This window comes from Entelurus aequoreus, linkage group LG06 (assembly GCF_033978785.1).
Source record: "Entelurus aequoreus isolate RoL-2023_Sb linkage group LG06, RoL_Eaeq_v1.1, whole genome shotgun sequence".
NCBI classification, from domain to species: Eukaryota; Metazoa; Chordata; class Actinopteri; order Syngnathiformes; family Syngnathidae; genus Entelurus; species Entelurus aequoreus.
The window spans coordinates 72,507,543-72,533,048 of record NC_084736.1 but is presented as its reverse complement, the minus strand read 5'-3'; the positions used below and the strand labels follow the sequence as shown (position 1 = coordinate 72,533,048).

Below are 25,506 nucleotides of genomic sequence, written 5' to 3'. Positions count from 1 at the left end.
TTATTGACTTGTGTGGAGTGCTAATCGAGCATATTTGGTCAGTGCATGACTGCAAGCTAATCGATGCTAACATGCTATTTAGGCTAGCTGTATGTACATATTGCATCATTATGCCTCGTTTGTAGGTATATTTGAGCTCATTTAATTTCCTTTACTTATGTCTTCTGTGTATTTAATTTACATTTGCATGTCTCATAACACATAATCTATATATAATATTGGCTGCATTTCTGAGAGTTGTTTGTGTGCCATGTTGTTCCAGACCACAGCAAACGTTACCCAGCTTGCAAAGATTGTAATACACCCATTAGAAGAAGACAGCCTGACGTTTCCTTCAACTTGGACACACACATCTATTCCATTCTAAGTCATTTCCAGGAGTTATCGCACCCTCTGAGAAGTTTTAGTAATGTTTTCCAAAGTTGTAAAAATGTGTAGAATAAATATTACATTTCGACATTTCTGTCAACAAAGATTTGTGTCAGCCTGCGACACACAGTCAATTTGATAGTAGGCTATTATAGCTAATATAGACACTTACAGTACATCATGTGTTGCCTCCATTATAACACTTAAATAAGGCTTTTAATTTTTCTCGGCTCCAGACAGATTTTTTTTTTGTACTTTTGGTCCAATATGGCTTTTTCAACATTTTTGGGTTGCCGACCCCTGAACTAGAGATATGACGAGTCAAATCTTTTGAACGGCACTTTTAAGGAAACGACGAGAGCCGATTCACATTTGTTAGACGTTCATTTGAGAACCGTTTTATAAAATAAATGTTTACACTGAATGTGTGTGCCACGGTTGCCAACCTAACGGCAACTGGACTAAGAAATGAGTCAGAATCAAAGGTAATTCAGATTCACTTTTGTGGTGCATTGCTCTGAAACGAGAAGTAGTTAAAGTGTACACATGCCAGGTAGGGTAGTGCACTTTTTTATCATATACTAATTTTTATTCTAGTTTTATTCATAATTTTTATATACATGTAGATAGTGTTGTCCCGATACCAATATTTTGGTACCGGTACCAAAATTATTTCGATACGTTTCGGTACTTGTTGATACTTTTCTAAATAAAGGGGACAACAAAAAAATGCATTATTGGCTTTATTTTAACAAAAAATCTTAGGGTACATTAAACAAATGTTTCTTATTGCAAGTTTGTCCTTCAATAAAATAGTGAACATATAAGACAACTTGTCTTTTAGTAGTAAGTAAGCAAACAAAGGCTCCTAATTTAGTCTGCTGGCATATGCAGTAACATATAGTGTCATTTATCATTCTATTATTTTGTCAAAATTATTAAGGACAAGTGGTAGAAAATTAATTATTAATCTACTTGTTCATTTACTGTTAATATCTGCTTACTTTCTCTTTTAACATGTTCTATCTACACTTCTGTTAAAATGTAATAATCACTTATTCTAATGTTTGGATGCTTTACATTAGTTTTGGATGATACCAGAAATTTGGGTATCAATCCGATACCAAGTAGTTACAGGATCATACATTGGTCATAGTCAAAGTCCTCATGTGTCCAGGGACATATTTCCTGAGTTTATAAACATAATATACATTTAAAAAAACGAAAGAAGATGTTGTGATGCCAAAAAATACTGACGTAATCATAGTAGTATCGACTAGATACGCTACTGTACTTGGTATTTTTACAGTGGATGTTAGGTGTAGCTCCACCAATGGCGTTTGTTTACATTTTGAGCTACGGTGTGTAGTGAAGCATGTTTAGCTATTCCTCGTCCTGCAGAGATGATACTAGTAAGAAACGTACTTTATTTGTCGCCATGGAGGCGAGGATTAGTGATTTAAAAGTAGCTAAAACACTGCCGACTGGGGCTGGACTTTAGCTACTAGCTAGCTAGCCATGTCTTAAAGCACCTCTTCCTGAGGACGTTTCAGTGTTATAACTTCACCTTTATGTTTAGTTTTTAAGCCAAAATGCATCTGTTCTCCCTTTTCTGTCTACACACAGTGTCTGTTTGTAAGTACTCTGTGATTGTGCGCTGCCGAACATGCTCGTCTGCTCGTAAAACCAGCAATACTATACTAATTCCGGTATACCGTACAACCCTACATGTATACATGTTATTCTTACTGTCTATTTTTTCTGTATTGTAAAATGTTATTGTGCTACAAAGTTTTTTAGGTCTGTCAGGATTGTAATGAAGGGGGAACTTCCACAAAATGTGGTAGCATATTCCGGGACCCGAAACATTTGCATGTACTTGTCCCGACACCCCGAAAACATGTTCGGTTATTTGGAAACTCAAAATTGTTGATAGGTGTTAATGTGTCCCGGGGTTGGCTTTTGACCACTTCAAGGTTTGCTGGGAAATGCTCAGCTGACCAGTAAATTCTAATGAAGACAGATGGTAGACAACATTGTTAGAATAATTGTTTCTAAGTTATCACAAAAACTTTGTGTTGAAATGAGTTCCCAGCGAGAAGACCAAAAGCTGTCTTTGAACCTACCAACGGTAAGGCTGGTAAAACTCCACTGTGTAGGGGGGAAGCAACATGAAGGTGTTCCTGTTTCTTTCATGTATTGTAATCAACAGAAAGATATTGTCTGACCCAAGAATTACAAAAGCGAAGAGGAAGCAGGACCAGACTCCCTTCCAGGCGACCTCTTTTTGAACTGTTTTACGAACCTCTTTTTGAACGGTTTTACGAACCTCTTTTTGAACTCTTTTACGAACCTCTTCTTTGAACTGTTTTACAACCTTTTCTTTGAACTGTTTATGACCCCCGTCCCTTTGGAAGCAGCTGTTGACATGTGGTCAGAGAAAGTCCAAATAAAGGAGGAAGCATACAATCTTTTCGCCAGAGCGTGGGTGACACTGTAAGAGGTTACAGGGCGACACGTTTCTCCTCAAATTGAGCAAAATTGAATTCTGTCTGTTTGAATATATGAATTATATTTATTTCCTTGCTTCTTGTCTTGTTTAATAGATGTCATCAGTGTTTGAGCCTGACAAACATGGCTAGATGGATTGATTCCCTTCGAATACCAGGGAAGGGTTTTAGCAGACAAACAAATGTGAAATGTAAAAATCTTCTGATACGTGAAAAGCAAATATCCTTACCCATAGCAGCACTGTAGTAGAGAAATATCTCACTGGGCAAAAGAGCTCGTTCCCAGATGACAAACTCATCAAAGGCTCCTGTTACATAGTGACCATAGGCCCTGTCGTTGCCAGTTCCAATGACAAGATCCGGGTAGGGGTCACCATAGTTTTCAGAAACACTGCCACTTTCATCGCCAGCAGTAAAGGTTCCATTGATATAAACCATCAGTCCTGCCGTCTTTTTCCATGTGAAGAGAATATGGGTCCAATAAGGCCCTAAGAGAGAGAGGAAGTAGGGAACAGGTGAAATATCATTCTTTCATGGAATTCTCCATTCCTCATTCTGCTTCACAGCCAACATATTTGTCAGATGATGTGGCGAGGGGCCCCCTCTAAAAGACACCATCTTACCCCTTTTAGTGCATTGTGCATTTCAAAAAAATGCAAGACTGAGATGGAGGAAGTTAAACAGTCCTTGCTTTTACACAAATATATATGAGCTTACTGTGTTAACACAAACAATTGCATTAATTGCATTACTAACTAGAGATGTCCAATAATATTGGACTGCCGATATTCTCGGCCTGTAAATGCTTTAAAATGTAATATCGGAAATTATCGGTATTGGTTTCAAAAAGTAAAATTTATGACTTTTTAAAACGTCGCTGTACGGAGTGGTACACGGACGTAGGGAGAAGTACAGAGCAGTTGCATCTCCCAGATTTTCCCGGGAGACTCCCGAATTTCAGTGCCCCTCCCGATAATCTTCCGGGGCAACCATTCTCCCGAATTTCTAAAAATTTAGGCCATCTCCGCGCTTACTCGCTGCGCGTATACATCATACGTCAGCAGCCAAGAGACGCTTTTGTAACATGTAACCTGTTTTGAAAACATTTTATTATCCTTTTTATTTTACAAAATAATATAGTACAATAATTGATTTGAATCACCAAATTTTTTGCTGCAGCTGTTACATATACTTTAAAATTGTACATGGTAATTGGGATTTGTTATATACTGTGTACATTATATAGTAATATAATATAATATAATAATATAATATATCAGTATATATTATAAACTGTATATATAATATGTAAATATTACATAAATGTTATATCTTATATTGCTACTATGGTTAATTTTTAGTCTACTTTATACCTTTTGTTTTCACCCTCTTTTTGTGCCCTTGTGTACACGATCCTTTCCATCCTTTGTAACTGAGCTACTTTGTGGAACAATTTCCCTTGTGGATCATTAAAGTTTGTCTAAGTCTGAGTCTAAGTCAATGGTGTTGACTAGAGAATCAATTCAGAATCAAATTGTCACCTGTTGAATCGGAATCGAATCGTCACCCCAAGAATCGGAATCAAATAGTTACTCCAAAACATCGAAATCAAATTGTCACCTCGAGAATCAAAATTGAAAAGTCACTGCAAAAATCTGAATTTAATTGTCACCCCAAGAATCAATCAATCAATCAATCAATCAATCAATCAATCAATCAATCAATCAATCAATCAATCAATCAATCAATCAATCAATCAATCAATCAATCAATCAATATATTTTATTTAAACAGGTAAAACTCATTGAGATTAAAACCTATTTTCCAAGAACTAGAATTAAATAATCAAAACAAGAATCTAAATTGAATCGTCAGCCCAAGAATCGGAATTTAATAGTAACTCCAAAAATCAGACTCAAATCGTCACCTCAGGAATCAAAATCAAATAGTCACTCTGCAAATCCTAATTGAATTGTCACTCCAAGAATCCTAATTGAATTGCCACTGACAAAATCGGAATTTAATCGTAAACCCAAGAATCAGAGTCCAATCGTCATCCCATAAATTGGAATCAAATCGTCACTTCAAGAATCCGAGAGTAATCATCACTCGAAAAATCAAAATTGAATAGTCACTCCAACAATCATAATTGAAATGTCAGTCCAAGAATCATAATTTGAATTGCAATTGCAAAAATCGGAATTTAATCCTTACCCAAAGAATCTGAATCTGAATATAATCCGCAGTCCAAAAATCAGAATCAAATTGTACGTTGTTGTCAGATTACCATCCCTAGTGTATATCCTCCAGGGAACTAGTGTCCTATGCAGTGGACATTTGATTTTTGGTCAATTTTTTTGTTAGAGTTAAGAATTACACGAAAAAAAATAGCCGTGTTCAAATTATATGTCTCAGGTGGGTGTGTCTCCTGGGGGTGGAAAATAAATACTATGGTACCTTAACTTACAAGTAATTTGAGATACCAGCTGTGTCTCGGCTTTTCCTAATTGAATTGTCACTCCAAGAATCCTAATTGAATTGCCACTGACAAAATTGGAATGTAATCGTAAACCCAAGAATCAGAGTCCAATCGTCATCCCAAAAATTGGAATCAAATCGTCACTCCAAAACTCAAAATCGAATAGTTAATCATAATTGAAATGTCAGTCCAAGAATCACAATTTGAATTGCCATGGCAAAAATCGGGTATTGAATCCTTACCCAAAGAATCTGAAAAGTCCAAAAATCGGAATCAAATTGTACGTTGTCGTCAGATTACCATCCCTAGTGTATTTCCTCCAGGGAACTAGTGTCCTATGCAGTGGACATTTGATTTTTGGTCAATTTTTTTGTTAGAGTTAAGAATTACACAAAAAAAAATAGCCAAGTTCAAATTATATGTCTCAGGTGGGTGTGTCCCCTGGGGGTGGTAAAAAATACTGTGGTACCTTAACTTACAAGTAATTTGAGATACCAGCTGTGTCTCAGCTTTTCCTAATTGAATTGTCACTCCAAGAATCCTAATTGAGTTGCCACTGACAAAATCGGAATGTAATCGTAAACCCAAGAATCAGAGTCCAATCGTCATCCCAAAAATTGGAATCAAATCATCACTTCAAGAATCTGAGAGTAATCATCACTCCAAAACTCAAAATCGAATAGTTACTCCAACAATCATAATTGAAATGTCAGTCCAAGAACCATAATTTGAATTGCAATTGCAAAAATCGGGAATTGAATCTGAAAAGTCCAAAAATCGGAATCAAATCGTACGTTGTCGTCAGATTACCATCCCTAGTGTATATCCTCCAGGGAACATGTGTCCTATGCAGTGGACATTTGATTTTTGGTCTATTTTTTTTGTTAGAGTTAAGAATTACACGGAAAAAAATAGCCGTGTTATGCAAACCACATAGGTGTATATGGTATACTAATAGCAAAACAGTGGTCCCTACTGTACATGAGCCTATTAACCTTGGCTCATCCAAGTATTGCTGCCATTGAGATAAAGTTGAATGCTTATTTGGATGCCAGAGTAGGTACAGTCTTAGTTTCTACATCCAGAAAAATTCATAAAAGTCAACAAGTATATAACAAGTTATACTTCAATCTGATTTCAATAAACAAAAACTTCCTTTGGCAAACTTAATCGACAACAATCAGTGGAGAACATGAGCTGTCTGAGAAACATGTCGAACAAATTTTGCGGTTAAAATTGAAACCTTGTGAGTCACAGCCGACCCATTACTTACATTTAAACTTTCACCTTTTAAAATGTATGGTTTGTTATCTACTGTGACCATCTTAAATCAGGTTTCTCACAGTTCAGGGGAAGACTAGGATGTACTTTCAAGTCCTTTCCACAGACAAACTGAAATGTCCACATGTCACACTGGATGAGAACCAGATGAGCGCTGATCTTCTGTAACCCAAAACTCTTTCAAAATTGAATTACGGCGGTGATGGTGCACAAAACAAAAGATGACACACGTTATCTGAGATCAGTGAGAACAGAACTCCTTAAAAACAAATATCTCTATTGTTTTATCCTACTCTGTCACAACAATTTTAGGGGAATCACTGATTCATGTGACGAATTGTACTTTTCACATTTACTCTCTAAAGCTGTGATGTCTTTCTTATCCGGCTGATCATTTCATATTGACGATAATTGTATGATGCATTTATGAAATTCAGTCTTGACTTGTCAAGTCAAATATCAGTGTGAATGCAATAACATGATAAGATGTTTACAGTTGAAAATGAAGCAAAAGAACACTGTGTCAAATCAAACCTATTTGTGATACCTGGAACTCCAATATTGGCTTTCCATCTGTGGTTGTTGCCGCGAGTGTAGAACTCCACATATCCTCCGAGGGGGTTGGTGTAGACAGAGAAGCCATTAGAGATGACTTTCCCTCCAGATGCTACAGCAAAACGTGATTCTGCTTCATGGTTCTTCCAAAAAAAGGAAAAGGTAATTCCTGCAAAAACACAAAACAAAGGACAAACCACAGATTAAAGCAAAGACCCCATAAAAAACATTTGATCAACTGAAGTACGCTTTGATAGCCCTCTGACTTTATTACCAATGATGTCTTTCCTAGACTAGTACTCACCGTCAGGGCCACACAGAGTGGGGTCACTAATGCAAGAGTTCTGGTAGTTTCCAAAGTGGAGGAAAGTACCGCCAACATCTCCTTTTAGAAAAATGCCCTTGTTGACCATTCCTTCGACAATATCTGCAGGGAAAATCAAGCATGGTGTTTAGGACTTGATTTGGAAGGTTTGCCAGCATTCCAGAGGAATGACCATGACAATGTATTTTGCTCATAAGAATAGTATTTGTAAATGTATGAGGTGCATCAGAAAAGTGTCACAACATCTATGTTTCAAATACAAACTGCAAGTTTTTGCCCTTGGAAGTATTTTTTTTATCCAGATCACATCCTTTTTCGAGGGCATTTGGACAACCGCCTGCTCGAATAACCATTCTTTGCAATACTTGGAAGAAAATCCTTCCAAGTTTCCTTCCTGGAGATAGTGCATTTTCCCAGGCCTTCAGTACAGACTTACTGCTTGTGTATGAGTCTTGCTGGCATTCTTTTCTCTTCAGTATGTGGAAATCACGCTCAAGCAAAGTCACTGACTTGCCCATAAAGGAATATTCAACTTTTTTGTCTTCAAGAAGTCTTGAGGGAAGTACTGTATGTTCTCAGGGTCGTTATTCAGCTGCAATGCGAAGCGCCGTCCTACCAGTTTTTGTAACCTGCATATCCGCAAAGGTTGAATCTCGGCAACTGGAATCTTCTTGTTTGTTGAAGATGTTTCACCGTTAATTCAAAAGTCTTTATTATTTTAGCTCTCGACTGGATTGTCACTGCAGAAATCAGAATTGAATTGTCACCCCAAGAATCAATCAATCAATCAATCAATATATTTTATTCAACCAGGTAAAACTCATTGAGATTAAAATCTATTTTCCAAGAGTGAATAGTCATCCCAAGAATTAGAATTGAATCATCAACACAATAATCTAAATTGAATCGTCAGCCCAAGATTCGGAATTTAATAGTAACTCCAAAAATCGGACTCAAATCGTCACCTCAGGAATCAAAATCAAATAGTCACTCTGCAAATCCTAATTGAATTGTCACTCCAAGAATCCTAATTGAATTGCCACTGACAAAATCGGAATTGAATCGTAAACCCAAGTATCAGAGTCCAATCATCAATCCCAAAAATTGCAATCAAATCATCACTTCAAGAATCTGAGAGTAATCATCACTCCAAAAAATCTAAATCGAATAGTCACTCCATCAATCATTGAAATGTCAGTCCAAGAATCATAATTTTAATTGCCGTTGCAAAAATCGGAATTTAATCCTTACCCAAAGAATCTGGATCTAATCGGCAGTCCAAAAATCGGAATCAAATTGTACGTTGTTTTCAGATTACCATCCCTAGGGTATATCCTCCAGGGAACTAGTGTCCTATACAGTGGACATTTGATTTTTGGTCTATTTTTTGGTTAGAGTTCAGAATTACTTCCGCCCAATTGTAGATGAGATAGGCTCCAGCGACCCCCCGCGACCCCAAAAGGGACAAGCGGTAGAAAATGGATGGATGGATGGATGGAGTTAAGAATTACACGAAAAAAAATAGCAGTGTTCAAATTGTATGTCTCAGGTGGGTGATGATTTGCAAATCCTTTTCAACTTATATTCAATTTAATAGACTGCAAAGACAAGATATTTAATGTTCAAACTGAGAAACTTGGTTTTTTTTGCAAATAATCATTAACTTAGAATTTAATGGCAGCAACACATTGCAAAAAAGTTGGCAAAGGGGCATTTTTTACCATGGTGTTACATGGTCTTTCCTTTTAACAACACTCAGTAACCGTTTGGGAACTGAGGAGACACATTTTTTAAGCTTATTCAGGTGGAATTATTTCCCATTCTTGCTTGATGTACAGCTTAAGTTGTTCAACAGTCTGGCGTCTCTGTTGTCGTATTTTAAGCTATATAATGCGCCACACATTTTCAAAACCTGAATGTACCTTTCAGCATTAATGGCGCCTTCACAGATGTGTAAGTTACCCATGCCTTGGGCACTAATACACCCCCATTCCATCACAGATGCTGGCTTTTCAACTTTGCGCCTAGAACAGTCTGGATGGTTCTTTTCCTCTTTGGTCCGGAGGAGACGACGTCCACAGTTTTCAAAAACAATTTGAAATGTGGACTCGTCAGACCACAGAACACTTTTCCACTTTGCATCAGTCCATCTTAGATGAACATAAGCCCAGCAAAGCCGGCGGCGTTTCTGGGTGTTGTTGATAAATGGCTTTCGCTTTGCATAGTAGAGTTTTAACTTGCACTTACAGATGTAGCGACAAACTGTAGTTACTAATAGTGGTTTTCTGAAGTGTTCCTGAGCCCATGTGGTGATATCCTTCACACATTGATGTCGCTTTTTAATGCAGTACCGCCTGAGGGATCGAAGGTCACAGGCATGCTGCTTACGTGCAGTGATTTCTCCAGATTCTCTGAACCTTTTGATGATATTACGGACCGTAGATGGTGAAATCCCTAAATTCCTTGCAATAGCTGGTTGAGAAAGGTTTTTCTTAAACTGTGCTACAATTTGCTCACGCATTTGTTCACAAAGTGGTGACCCTCGCCCCATCCTTGTTTGTGAATGGCTGAGCATTTCATGGAAGCTGCTTTTATACCCAATCATGGCACCCACCTGTTCCCAATTAGCCTGTTCACCTGTGGGATGTTCCAAATAAGTGTTTGATGAGCATTCCTCAACTTTCTCGGTCTTTGTTGCCACTTGTACCTGCTTTTTTGAAACATGTTGCAGGCATCAAATTTCAAATGAGCTAATATTTGCAAAAAATAACAAAGTTTCTCAGTTCGAACGTCAAGTATCTTGTCTTTGCAGTCTATTCAATGGAATATCAGTTGAAAAGGATTTGCAAATCATTGTATTCTGTTTTTATTTACGATTTACGCAACTTGCCAACTTCACTGGTTTTGGTTTTGTAAAGTAAACCCCAATTTTTTCTTCTTTAATTAGAAAAAAGGGTAAAAAGGCATCCAATAATGAGAAAACGACGAAACATTGATACTAACAATGAATAAAAAAGTTTCCTGGGAATTATACATGCACTGCAAAAACTGAAATCTAAGTAAGATTAAATATCTCAAATAAGGGTGATATTTGCTTATTTTCTGTCTGATAAGATAATTCTTCTCACTAAGCAGATTTTATGTTAGAGTGTTTTTACTTGTTTTCAGTGTTTTGGTCCTAAATGATCTCAGTAAGATATTACAGCTTGGAGCTGAGATTTGATGACCTATATTGAGTAAAACATGCTTGAAACTAGAATATCAACTGTTGCAAAGCTGTGTCATCGACACTCACAAGTATAAAACTACTTTTTTAAAGTAATAATTTTGGCACTAGCATTTACTTAATTTAAGAATATTTTTCAACATATTGAGCAAAAAGGTCTCGTTTTTTTTCTACCTAGAAAAGTGCACTTGTTATTAGTGAGAAGTTTTGGAAAGTCTTGACAAGCCGAATTTTTTTATTTTTTTTCTTGTTTTTGAAGACTGACTTTTTGCAGTGTAACATAGTTTTTTTTGTTAATGAAAAATTGCATTATGACGTCACTCAAATATGCCTTTGTGCATGAATTTTCCACCACTGTCATTAACCCTTTGAATTAATCAAAGTAGGTTTTGGACAACAAAAGACACAAGAAGGCAGCAAGTCCCACAAACAACCAGCAAGTAACCTGGCAAAGTAACCTCACTTTAGTGTACAGCAGCAGCACTTATATCCAATGAAAGATGAAGTACTTTGATGACAAACTGATTTTGTTAATTGAAATATATTGTGAGTTAAGACTTAACCGTGTTGGCTACTTTATAAGAATAAAAGTGCACAAAGTGAGCTGAGTGAAGAACAACAGAAGACAATGGGTGATGCACGTGAATTTCACAAGATTGTTGATTCTCACCTACTGTCGCAGAAATGTTAGTGTAGGCGGAGTCATTGGTATACACATAGGAAGTGTTATGGGAGGAAGGGAGCACAGTATGGTTGTGGATTCTGAGAGCTGGACAAAGACAATGGGAGAGACAGTGATGGTATTGACTCCTATATGGACACATAACAGAGGAGACAGTCAACAGGCAAAAGACAAAGAGGGACATGGTGCGCAGGTATGAGACAGAGTGATGCTGAGTTGAGTGATTAGCTCTTTTTTTACTCCTCGACTGAGGAATTTCCTAAACGAGTGAGCGACTTCACACATCGTGCTCAAGTCTATACCTGATCCCTCCACAACGTCATTTAATAAACCTTGCAATGACAGGCAAACAAAATGCATTTCTAATTTAATAACACGTTCCTATTGTGGTACTAGTCTTAGCACATTTGTACACTATATTGCCAAAAGTATTTGGCCACCCATCCCAAATGATCAGAATCAGGTGTCCCGATCACTTGGCCCGGCCACAGGTGTATACAATCAAGCACTTAGACATGGGGACTGTTTCTACAAACATTTGTGAACTCAGTGATTGAACTGTCATAGGATGCCACCTGTGCGACAAATCCAGTCCGTGATCGACTGTCGGCTTTATAATAAGAAAATGGAAGAGTTTGGGAACAACAGCAACTCAGCCACCAAGTGGTAGGCCACGTAAACTGACAGAGAGGGGTCAGCGGATGCTGAAGCGCATAGTGCAAAGACTTTCTGCACAGTCCGTTGCTACAGAGCTCCAAACTTCATGTGACCTTCCAATTAGCCCACGTGCAGTACGCAGAGAGCTTCATGGAATGGGTTTCCATGGCCGAGCAGCTGCATCTAAGCCAGGGGTGTCAAACTCAAATACAGAGTGGGCCAAAATGTAAAACTGAACAAAGCCGCGGGCCAAGGTTGAACAAATTAACCCAAACAAGGTTTGCATTGAATATTGAACAAGCAAAGCTTATATAACTTTATAGTGACATGCAAAATCGAGTTTCAAATAATAATAATAACAATTAAAAAATATCAATGGCATATCAAATACAATTTAAATAAAAATTGAATGCCTCTTTTCAATTTGCAGCCTTCTGAGGTAGATATCAACATTAACTTTTTCCACAGGCTAATACATTTGAAAATAAAATAACAATGAATAAACCAACCATTCAGGACTTTAAACTGCTCAGTTTGCAACACACTGATCTAATCTGATGTGCCCAAGCCAGATACCTGCCATCTTTTCTTGGATGCTAGTTCATTAATGTCGGGGCTCAGGCTTTGAGCTGAGGCAACCTTCATTATCGAACGAAGGTGTTCATCAGTCATTATATCTCTCGGGGGCATGCCTTAAAGGCACCGCCTTTAACGTCCGCTTTTCATCCATTCTAAACAAAATGTCGTCCCAGTCACAAGATATGTGCGGCTTCTGTACGCACACACACGTGAATGCAAGGCATACTTGATCAACAACGATACAGGTCACACTGAGGGTGGACCTATAAACAACTTTAACACTGTTACAAATGACAAACACATTTCGGGAGAACATCCGCACCGTAACACAACATAAACACAACAGAACAAATACCCAGAACCCTTTGCAGCACTAACTCTTCCGGGACGCTACAATATACACCCCCGCTACCACCAAACCCCCCCAAGCCCCCCCCCCGTTCACACACACACACACACCTTGTAGCATCCCGCTTTTCCATCTGGCAATCTGATGGACGAGTCTGGGTTTGGAGATTGCCAGGAGAACGCTACATTTCGGACTGCATTGTGCCAAGTGTGAAATTTGGTGGAGGAGGAATTATGGTGTGGGGTTGTTTTTCAGGAGTTGGGTTTGGCTCCTTAGTTCCAGTGAAAGGAATGTTGAATGCTCCAGGATGCCAAAACATGTTGGACAATTCCATGCTGCCAACCTTGTGGGAACAGTTTTTTCTTCCAACATGACTGTGCACTAGTGCACAAAGCAAGGCTTTTGGAAGAATGGTCGAAAATTCCTATAAACACACTCCGCAACCTTGTGGACAGCCTTCCCAGAAGACTTGTAGCCGTACTAGCCGCAAAAGGTGGACCGACATCATATTGAACCCTGTGGGTTAGGAATGGGATGGCACTTCAAGTTCATATGTGAGTCAAGGCAGGTGGTCAAATACTTTTAGGCAATATAGTGTACATAGTATTCTAGAACGTTATCTTGTCTAAAATCAGTGATACGGTGGAACCTCGGTTTTCGTACACCTATGTCGTTGCAAATATTGCGGCTTCACCATATGTATTTTAATTTAAATGCATATTGTACTATTTTTTTGGTGCTAAATTAAGCATTTTCAAGCATTAAAATGGCAAAATATACTAAACAGATCAATACTACAGTAGTATTGGCCACTAGATGAGACCATACCAATCACGGTTCAGTATCGTGGCCACTGATTGGCTCAGCCTCCAGCAGCATTACTATACTGGAATAAAAGTGTGTACAGTAGTAGAGTTCATGTCTAAAGAGCTCTCTTATTTTTAAAAAACATATTTAGAAGGTCGTAAAGAAGTCGAATGAGTCTAATAAAAGAAAATAGAACAACCCTGACTACAACCCAATCCCAGCTTTGCGATGCTTAGTATATAAATTATGCGGTATGAATACTTAAAATTGTAAAAAAAACAAATAATAATAGATACAAGAGTATCAATAACAATGATTATAATACCATTAATAAAAGTGCTACAATATTTTATTTATAATTAGGGATGATGTTTGATAAGAAATTATCGAGTTCGAGCCCATTATCGAATCCTCTTATCGAACCGATTCCTTATCGAATCCAGATAGGTTGTTGTATATGGAAAAAACACAATATTTGGTTTAACAAAAGCTCACTTTTATTTTATAAGAAAAAAATAAAATAAAATAATTACAATTAATATTGACTGTTACCCCCCTAAAAAAATAAAATAAATAAATATTGACTGTTGTTACCCAAAGTATATTAAGTGGGATTTTTCAGAAAAACAAATATATATAGTAACACAAAAACAACCTGTCTCTGTGATCACTATAAATGAATAACCATGCCTTGAGGCGTTTTTTTCCGGTCCATTATTTTTGCTGCTTGTGTGACATCACAGGAGACTGAGCTACGTCATTTCCTGTGATGTCCCACAGGGCATTTCTTGTGGGACGGGATTCGTTCCCAGGGATTCGAATAAAGAACCAACTCTTTTTGTTTACTATAGTGGCCTCGATAACGGGAACCGGTTCTCGAAAAGGGATTTGAGTCCATGGAATCGGTTCTTTTCTTATCGAACGGTTCTTTTCTTATCGAACAACCGGGAGAACCAGTTTCGAACATCATCCCTATTTATAATTAATAATTCCTACTTGGCGGCCATGTCCAGAACCAATTAACAGTAATAAACAAGGGAGGACTGTAGTCCGTTCTGTGGATTCAAACGCCCAAACAAAAGAATCTCATGCGTTAACGACTTAGTCTGTCTGCTTTTTTTTGTTTAATTGAGTACGACTGCAAAACAAGCCTTTAATTGGCCAAATAAAGTTGCATGTGCCAGCCCTTTGATAAAGAAGATAAGCATAGCAACTCTAATGTACTTTTTAGTAAAGACAAAAAATATGGTAAATATTTGTGTGTTTCATATTGTTGTCTGCATGTAAAACTACAATTATTCTCTATAAATTGTGTTTTGTGTCAATATTGTTGGGAACAGATTCATTGGCTTTACATTATTTCTTATGGGAAAAAATTACTTCGGTTGTCCGACCTTTTGGAATGCATTATAAGCAAAAACCGAGGTCCCACTGTGATTCCAACGTAATAAGACTTAGTGATTGTTGTCACAGCCTTAACACGTTAAACTGAAGCGTAATGCAGAATTGTAGCTTGTCTATCAGGCGTAGTAATCAATAGGGTTTAAAGGGGGACTGCACTACTTTTGGAGTTTTGACTATTGTTCACAATCATCATGAAAGACAGATGTTTTTTTATTTATTTTTTATTGCATTCTTACTCGTAAATAAACGTAAATAAAAGTTCGCTTACAGCGCAGCCAATGAGAGGTCCTCTATTCTGCCCACAAAACCCGATAAAAAAACATCCAAAAAGCGCCACATATCACATTTCGTGACTTGAATATTGACCAAGTATTAGTGATATTGTTATTATAAGCGCTAACACAGACCAACTATTTATATGATCACGAGCCTGTGCGCCGATGTTGACATAGTCAACCTGTTTCTTCGCTTCCTTGCTCGTCGAACTTTATTGTAGATCATAAATCATTAGGCGCACCCCATTGAATAACTTAAAATTCTCGGTTTACTTGCTAAACATTATACACTCCAAGGTGTAGTCGCGGCGCACACTAATTTAATTTATTTGTATTATTACCTTAGTAAAGGTGTTTTGTTTCTTGGTTGTTGTTTTTTTCGTTTTTTTGTCTCTGTGTGTATGTTTGCATACATATGTGCGTATCCTTGGTTTACTGTATTTGTATATGTGGGTGTGTGTGTATGCATATATATATACAGTTGTGCTCATAAGCTTACATACCCTGGGAGAATTTATGATTTCTAGGCCATTCTTCAGAGAATATGAATGATAACACAAAAACCTTTCTTCCACTCATGCTTAATGGTTGTGTGAAGCTATTTATTGGCAAACAACTGGGTTTGAAGAAAAATGGGCTGCATGGTCGAGTCGCCAGAAGAAAGCCATTTCTGTGCATATGTCACAAAGTATCCCGCTTGCATTACGCCAAACAGCACAGAGACAAGCCTCAAAACTTCTGGAACAAAGTAATTTGGAGTGATGAGACCAAAATTGAACTTTTTGGCCACCCGACCATGCAGCCCATTTTTCATCAAGTGCCTCCTTATTGTGCATCTTGAAACAGCCACACCACAATTTTTCAGAGAGTCCTGTATTTCAGCTGAAGTTATTTGTGGATTTGTCTTTGCATCTCGAACAATTTTCCTGGCAGTTGTGGCTGACATCTTTGCTGGTCTACCTGAATCCCTCATTCTCCACTTCTTAATCAGCGTTTGAACACTGCTGATTGGCATTCTCAATTCTTTGAATATCGTTTATACCCCTTTCCTGTTTTATGCAGTTCAATTACCTTTTCTCGCAGATCCTTTGACAATTATTTTGCCTTCCCCATGACTCAGAATCCAGAAACATATGTGCAGCACTGGATGAAAGATGCAATGGTCTGTCAGAAGCCCAGAAACTCACTGACCTTTTATACACACATTAATTACAAACAAACAGGTCACAGGTGAGGATTGGAACCTTGATTAGCCATTCAAACCTGTTTGTGTCAACTTTTGTGCATGTTATCAGATCAAAGTCACTGGGGTATGTAAACTTTTGATCAGGGTCATTTGGGTACTTTCTTTTGTCAATTTGATTTAAAAAGAGTAAACACAGTTGTTTGCCAATAAATAGCTTCACACAACCATTAAGCATGAGTGGAAGAAAGGTTTTTGCGTTATCATTCATATTCTCTGAAGAATTGCCAAGAAATCATAAATTCTCCCAGGGTATGTAAACTTATGAGCACAACTGTATATACCTTTTTTTCTCCACTGATTGTTAAGTTTAGTCTTATTGAAATGTGTCTTCTTGTTGTCTCCTTCCCCCTGTTGTTTGTGGTGTTTTGTGAGCATTTGCATTGCCAATGTGACCCCCGTCCCTTTGGAAGAGCATTTGCATTGCCAATGTATACTACTACTACTATGTCGAGTCATACCAAAGGCTATAAAAGTGGGACCCATTACCTCCCTGCTAGACACTCAGCATCAAGGGTTGGAATTGGGGGTTGAATCACCAAAAATGATCGCCGGGCGCGGCCAACGCTGCCGCTCACTGCTCCCCTCACCTCCCAGGGGGGGTGAGCAAGGGTGATGGGTTGAATGCAGAGAATAATTTCGCCACGCCTCGTGTGTGTGACAATCATGGGTACTTTAACTTTAACTTTAAAAATTGAACATCCTAAATAAATCTTAAATAAATCATGGCTCTCACCTGGATAGTAGAAGGACGAGGACATATTTCTACAAATTGGTACACTTTGACAGCCAATTTAGACCCGGGAATGGCGAGAACGACACGATTTGACGCCTGGTTCCACCCCCCTTTTCTTCGCAAGGATTATGAGACATTCTTTATCTGAACGAAAATATATGAACATCGTAGCAGTCTGCGTCCTAATGACAGCAGACATTGTACAGTAAGTGACAAATTGGTACACTTTGACAGCCGATTTAGACCCAGGAATGGCGAGAACGACACGATTTGACGCCTGGTTCCACCCCCCTTTTCTTCGCAAGGATTATGAGACATTCTTCATCTGAATGGGGATATATGACCATCCTAGCAGTCTGCATCCTAATGACAGCAGACATTGTACAGTAAGTGACAAGTTGGTACACTTTGACAGCCAATTTAGACCAAGGAATGGCGAGAACGACATGATTTGACACCTGGTTCCACCCCCCTTTTCTTTGCGAGGATTATGAGACATTCTTCATCTGAATGGGAATATATGAACATCCTAGCAGTCTGCATCATAACGACAGCAGACATTGTACAGTAAGTGACGAGTTGGTATACTTTGACAGCCGATTTAGACCCGGGAATGGCGAGAACGACACGATTTGACGCCTGGTTCCACCCCCCTTTTCTTCGCGAGGATTATGAGACATTCTTCATCTGAATGGGAATATATGAACATCCTAGCAGTCTGCATCCTAATGACAGCAGACATTGTACAGTAAGTGACAAGTTGGTACACTTTGACAGCCAATTTAGACCCAGGAATGGCGAGAACGACACGATTTGACGCCTGGTTCCACCCCCCTTTTCTTCGCGAGGATTATGAGACATTCTTCATCTGAATGGGAATATATGAACATCCTAGCAGTCTGCATCCTAATGACAGCAGACATTGTACAGTAAGTGACAAATTGGTACACTTTGACAGCCAATTTAGACCCAGGAATGGCGAGAACGACACGATTTGACACCTGGTTCCACCCCCCTTTTCTTCGCGAGGATTATGAGACATTCTTCATCTGAATGGGAATATATGAACATCCTAGCAGTCTGCATCATAAAGACAGCAGACATTGTACAGTAAGTGACAAGTTGGTATACTTTGACAGCCGATTCAGACCCGGGAATGGCGAGAACGACACGATTTGACGCCAGGTTCCACCCCCCTTTTCTTCGCGAGGATTATGAGACATTCTTCATCTGAATGGGAATATATGAACATCCTAGCAGTCTGCATCATAAAGACAGCAGACATTGTACAGTAAGTGACAAGTTGGTATACTTTGACAGCCGATTCAGACCCGGGAATGGCGAGAACGACACGATTTGACGCCAGGTTCCACCCCCCTTTTCTTCGCGAGGATTATGAGACATTCTTCATCTGAATGGGAATATATGAACATCCTAGCAGTCTACATCATAACGACAGCAGAAATTGTACAGTAAGTGACAAGTTGGTACACTTTGACAGCCAATTTAGACCCAGGAATGGCGAGAACGACACGATTTGACGCCTGGTTCCACCCCCCTTTTCTTTGCGAGGATTATGAGACATTCTTCATCTGAATGGGAACATATGAACATCCTAGCAGTCTACATCATAACGACAGCAGACATTGTACAGTAAGTGACAAGTTGGTATACTTTGACAGCCGATTTTGACCCGGAAATGGCGAGAACGACATGATTTGACGCCTGGTTCCACCCCCCTTTTCTTCGCGAGGATTATGAGACATTCTTCATCTGAATGGGAATATATGAACATCCTAGCAGTCTGCATCATAACGACAGCAGACATTGTACAGTAAGTGACAAGTTGGTATACTTTGACAGCCGATTCAGACCCAGGAATGGCGAGAACGACACGATTTGACTCCTGGTTCCACCCCCCTTTTCTTCGCGAGGATTATGAGACATTCTTCATCTGAATGGGAATATATGAACATCCTACCAGTCTGCATCCTAATGACAGCAGACATCGTACAGTAAGTGACAAGTTGGTATACTTTGACAGCTGATTTAGACCCAGGAATGGCGAGAACGACACGATTTGATGCCTCGTTCCACCCCCTTTTCTTCGCGAGGATTATGAGACATTCTTCATCTGAATGGGAATATATGAACATCCTCGCAGTCTGCATCCTAATGACAGCAGACATTGTACAGTAAGTGATAACTAATACATCCGTCGTCATGTCTTTCATAATGATTGTGAACGATAGGCAAAATTCCAACAAAAAAAAAGTGCAGTTCCCCTTCAAGAGCTTTGTTCACATCAGCTCATTCAAAAAGTGATGATGACCGTGATGAAGAACAGTCAAAGACCATGCAGAGACAAAACAGAGACGTACACGAGACTGTGCCGATTTGTTTTTTTTACAACAACACACATACTTATATGACTTCCGTTAACATAACCTGGTCTTTTTCCAATCTGGTCCGACAGGCCGTGTATCCCATCCACGGCATCTAGGGGCCAATAATGCGAGGCCGTGGACAACACCTGCAAGCCTGCAAGGGACATTTCATAGATCAACAAGGATTTCCATCCATAATTCAAAGCTGCCTCCCATTACTCAACACTGCTTTTCCTCAAGAGCTTCCTTTTTGGATTTGCAGGCGATTAAAAACTGACATTCATAGGGAAAACAGCTGAAAAGTTGACCTTTTTTTTAAAATTTTTTTACAAACCCCGTTTCCATGTGAGTTGGGAAATTGTGTTAAATGTAAATATAAGCGGAATACAATGATTTGCAAATCCTTTTCAACCCATATTCAATTGAATGCACTACAAAGACAACATATTTGATGTTCAAACTGATAAACATTTTTTTTGTAGTTGCAAATAATCATTAACTTTAGAATTTGATGCCAGCAACACGTGACAAAGAAGTTGGGAAAGGTGGCAATAAATACTGATAAAGTTGAGGAATGCTCGTCAAACACTTATTTGGAACATCCCACAGGTGAACAGGCAAATTGGGAACAGGTGGGTGCCATGATTGGGTATAAAAGTCGATTCCATGAAATGCTCAGTCATTCACAAACAAGGATGGGGCGAGGGTCACCACTTTGTCAACAAATGCGTGAGCAAATTGTTGAACAGTTGAAGAAAAACCTTTCTCAACCAGCTATTGTAAGGAATTTAGGGATTTCACCATCTACGCTCCGTAATATCATCAAAGGGTTCAGAGAATCTGGAGAAATCACTGCACGTAAGTAGCTAAGCCCGTGACCTTCGATCCCTCAGGCAGTACTACATCAACAAGCGACATCAGTGTGTAAAGGATATCACCACATGGGCTCAGGAACACTTCAGAAACCCACTGTCAGTAACTACAGTTGGTCGCTACATTTGTAAGTGCAAGTTAAAACTCTCCTATGCAAGGCGAAAACCGTTTATCAACAACACCCAGAAACGCCGTCGGCTTCGCTGGGCCTGAGTTCATCTAAGATGGACTGATACGAAGTGGAAAAGTGTTCTGTGGTCTGACGAGTCCACATTTCAAATTGTTTTTGGAAACTGTGGACGTCGAGTCCTCCGGACCAAAGAGGAAAAGAACCATCCGGATTGTTATAGGCACAAAATTGAAAAGCCAGCATCTGTGATGGTATGGGGGTGTATTAGTGCCCAAGACATGGGTAACTTACACATCTGTGAAGGCACCATTAATGCTGAAAGGTACATACAGGTTTTGGAGCAACACATGTTGCCATCCAAGCAACGTTACCACGGACGCCCCTGCTTATTTCAGCAAGACAATGCCAAGCCACGTGTTACATCAACGTGGCTTCATAGTAAAAGAGTGCGGGTACTAGACTGGCCTGCCTGTAGTCCAGACCTGTCTCCCATTGAAAATGTGTGGCGCATGATGAAGCCTGAAATACCACAACGTTGAACAACTTAAGCTGTACATCAAGCAAGAATGGGAAAGAATTCCACCTGAGAAGCTTCAAAAATGTGTCTCCTCAGTTCCCAAACGTTTACTGAGTGTTGTTAAAAGGAAAGGCCATGTAACACAGTGGTGAACATGCCCTTTCCCAACTACTTTGGCACGTGTTGCAGCCATGAAATTCTAAGTTAATTAATATTTGCAAAAAAATAAATAAAGTTTATGAGTTTGAACATCAAATATCTTGTCTCTGTAGTGCAGTCAATTGAATATGGGTTGAAAAGAATTTGCAAATCATTGTATTCTGTTTATATTTATATCTAACACAATTTCCCGACTCGTATGGAAACGGGGTTTGTAATTCAAAGACCCTACACATGTGCACCATGCAAAGTTGTAATTCTACCTGGATGCTTCATAGCCTGCACCACATCAGCATAAACCTGTGAAGAAAGCAAACTGACTTATCCTGCTATACACGCACACACAAGTATAACCTCTTTTCATCCACCGGCTTACCTTAATACATGACACAAAAGCTGTTAATAGATGAACTCTCAAAGAAAGCTCCATGGTGTTGTTTTTTTAACAGTAGGATTAAAAACAAACAAAAGTTAAATCCACATGTAAGAGAAGAAAAGGAAGGTCAATATTCCAAAAAAAAAAAAAAAACTGTATCCAAAATGCATAAAAGTTTGCAAGAAGAGCTCAATTCCCCAAAGAGCTTAATTGAAGAAATAGTGGATTCATTGTATAAACACCAGCTGAAAATATTAAAAATCCGTGAGGTATTCCTGTGTGCTTATAGGAGTCCTTCTGAAGAGTGCGGACTGGACCATGCGAGGGAAAAAACTCATTTTTGCATTTTGTGAGGAGGGGCAACCATGCTGGGAGTGGACGATACTGCCAATGTTGGTATCAGTTCGATACATAGCAAATACAGTGTCAGTGGTGCTGATATCAAAACTTTTTTTTTTTTAACCTGAAAATGCTGATCTTTGAATGTTTGTTGTGATTGTTCCATTTAACCCTTAATGGACCACAATGGAAACAAGCCTTTTGGCTTTTTGTGCCATCCATTTGCCTTTTTTAAAGCATTACACACTGCAAAAACTGAAATCTAAGTAAGATTAAATATCTCAAATAAGGGTGATATATTCTTATTTCTTGTCTGATAAGATAATTCTTCTCACTAAGCAAATTTTATGTTAGAGTGTTTTACTTGTTTTAAGTGTTTTGGTCCTAAATGATCTCAGTAAGATATTACAGCTTGTTGCTGAGATTTGATGACCTATATTGAGTAAAACATGCTTGAAACTAGAATATCAACTGTTGCACTGCAAAAAGTCAGTGTTCAAAAACAAGAAAAGACAAATACAGAAATTAGGTGTATTTTACTTGAACTAAGCAAAATTATCTGCCAATAGAACAAGAAAATTTGGCTTGTCAAGACTTTCTAAAACAAGTAAAATTAGCTAACTTCAATGAACCCAAAAATACCTTAAAATAAGTATATTCTCACTAAAAACAAGTGCACTTTGTTTGATAGAAAAAAAAGAGACATTTTCTCTCAATATGTTGAGAAATATTCTTAAATTAAGTAAATGCTAGTGCCATTATGAACAGAAATAGTTCATGCACATTCAGGTAAATTCTTCAAAATTACAATAAAAAAAGTTTGGCTGGGGGCCGGGCTGTATATATATATATATATATATATATATATATATATATATATATATATATATATATATATATATATATATATATATATATATATATATATATATATATATATATATATATATATATATATATATATATATATATATATATATATATATATATATACATGTATTTATATTCCTCGTGCATTAATTGACTGAAAGAGCACGCACTTGGCACGATGATGTCATGTTATCGATGGAAAAATGCATTTTTAGACAATATGATTTGCCTGAGCGGCTAGGAGACCCCGAGAGTAACAAGCTTTTGCCTTGTTGCCTTTCTATTAAGAAAAATAAATTAGTTTTTAGTGTAAGTTTGCTGGTTTCAAGAAATGTAATGCCGAGCGCATAAAATTATGTCAAGATAATGGCACTAGCATTTACTTAATTTAACAATATTTTTCAACATATTGAGAAAAAAGGTCTCTTTTTTTTTTCTTTCTATCAAGCAAAGTGCACTTGTTATTAGTGAGAATATACTTATTTTAAGGTATTTTGGGGTTCATTGAGGTTAGCTAATTTTACTTGTTTTGGAAAGTCTTGACAAGCCAAATTTTCTTGTTCTATTGGCAGATAATTTTCCTGAGTGAGTTGTCAGTCAGTGGATTTGACCTTTTTGGACCTGTAAGACCTACTGGACTTATAAGACCACTGTTTCAATGATGTACTTTTTTTTTTAAAGCAAAATAAAACCCAAATACAATCTTGGCTGTCATTACATTTTTTTTGTAAAGCCTTTTAAAAAAAAAAAAAGAATGTAGTAAATATACCAAAAATATCAAAAATGTAACAAATATGAACAACATAGCAAAACATTACATTTGTGAAAATAAACAAAGAAGATACCTGGAAACTATCAAAGTAATCGAGCTGGTATTAATGCAATACTGACACTATACTGTACACTTGGTATCGGAACTGTTTGATCCATTTTGTTGATGTGTCGTTCACATTCCTGATTTTTTTATACTGTACTTAAACATTTTTTACTTATTTTGCACGACTGCCCTTTTTTAAACTCAAACAATTGTATGGAATAAAGGCAACATATTATATTATTTATGTTGAAATGGGTAAATGCTCTTATATTGTAATTTCAATTGTAATAAATATGATGACCTTTACTGAATTTTTTTGAGTTTTTCCCTTCTTGCACTGTTTATTCATTATTATTATTTTATGATTTATTTATAACACATTTTACACTTATGTACTTTTTTCTTTTTTGTATTTATCTAGCTGTAAATATTCTTCAGCAGGGGTTCTAACTAGTTGTACACCGGCTCTATCTAGTGGTACGACAAGGAATCACCTAATTAAATATTCAAACACAGTGTTACCGTTCAAACAGCGTGTACTACTACAGTGGCCAACAATATTAACTATACCTGTTAAATAAAACCTCAGCTTTGTTTTAATGAATACTCAGGCCTACTACGCTACTGTATTTTAATGTTGGTCATTATGGTGGCACTTGGAGCGCCAAGTGTTCTCTAAATGAAGAAAGTTCTAGAACCACTGGCCTATAGGCATGTTTGCATGGGAAAGGGAGCTGCTTCAATCACAATACACGTGTATAGTCACAGTAATAATATGAATATTTATTTTGTTAGTCTAAAATAGTTATTAAGAAATTGAAGGCAAAATCACAAAATCATTCAAAGCTCTTGGGAAAGTATCGGCATCGACAATCCTACGTTTTGGATCGGAAAGCGAATACTACCAAAACTAAACAGCGTCGCCCAACTCTAATACAGTAATGTGGATAACAGTGACATCTTGTGGCTATTTTTAGTAGCGCAGCATGCATTATTTAGCTCGCCATCTCTTGTGACCGGCTTCGTGTGGTGGTGCGTTTATGGTCGTCGTAAATATCCACGCCTCTTCTTTTATTGTGCAGTTTCGCAGCATGTTTGGGAAAATGATCTAAAATTAATATAAACTAAATATATGTATATGTAAAATGTAGTTGTTTTTTTTAAACAATACATATTGGGTTGGACTAGTTTTATCCCAAGAGAGCGGCAATGGGAGGGGCGTAAAAAGGCGTGTAAGAGGAAGAGTACGTGAAGACTGGCGTGAGAAAACCTCATTGAGAACTGGGGACACACTTCCTTCTTTTATTGTTGCTTTTTTAAGCATTTTTTTGAATGGTTTATGTCTAAAGTGGAAGTCCTGGCACACATGGAGCCTCACAAGAGTTGTATCTTATGAGGATCAAGTGTTCTTGAGACTCGATGATTATTGTGATGAAGGACCGACTTCCGGAGCTGACTGCTGTAAGTCATTGTATTTATTTCATTCACACTTTTAGTGGTCAAGACTCACTAAATGTAACATTTATTTTCTCTATCACCGCATAATCTAAATCCACAATTC

General features: G+C 37.9%; 2 protein-coding genes across 5 annotated transcripts in view; one reads left to right on the top strand and one right to left on the bottom strand.

Moving 5' to 3' along the window:
* The window catches only part of LOC133652572 (adhesion G-protein coupled receptor D1-like), a 103,016-nt gene extending 80,806 nt beyond the window's left edge, over window positions 1–22,210 (bottom strand). For 2 of the 3 annotated variants that reach the window (XM_062051462.1, XM_062051463.1), the window contains exons 1-6: window positions 21,920–22,210; window positions 21,807–21,843; window positions 19,902–20,018; window positions 7,499–7,621; window positions 7,187–7,363; window positions 3,110–3,367 (exon numbers count right to left, since the gene is read on the bottom strand). In XM_062051462.1, coding sequence (XP_061907446.1) covers window positions 3,110–3,367; window positions 7,187–7,363; window positions 7,499–7,621; window positions 19,902–20,018; window positions 21,807–21,843; window positions 21,920–21,973 — 766 coding nt within the window. In that variant the 5' untranslated portion in view covers window positions 21,974–22,210. The remainder of the gene's footprint in view (window positions 1–3,109; window positions 3,368–7,186; window positions 7,364–7,498; window positions 7,622–19,901; window positions 20,019–21,806; window positions 21,844–21,919) is intronic. The other variant, XM_062051464.1, reaches the window with a different exon arrangement.
* A 2,953-nt stretch (window positions 22,211–25,163) lies between these two features.
* stx2b (syntaxin 2b) overlaps window positions 25,164–25,506 on the top strand; it is a 29,927-nt gene continuing 29,584 nt past the window's right edge. Inside the window, exon 1 of one of the 2 annotated variants that reach the window (XM_062049653.1) lies at window positions 25,164–25,406. In XM_062049653.1, coding sequence (XP_061905637.1) covers window positions 25,365–25,406 — 42 coding nt within the window. In that variant the 5' untranslated portion in view covers window positions 25,164–25,364. The remainder of the gene's footprint in view (window positions 25,407–25,506) is intronic. The other variant, XM_062049654.1, reaches the window with a different exon arrangement.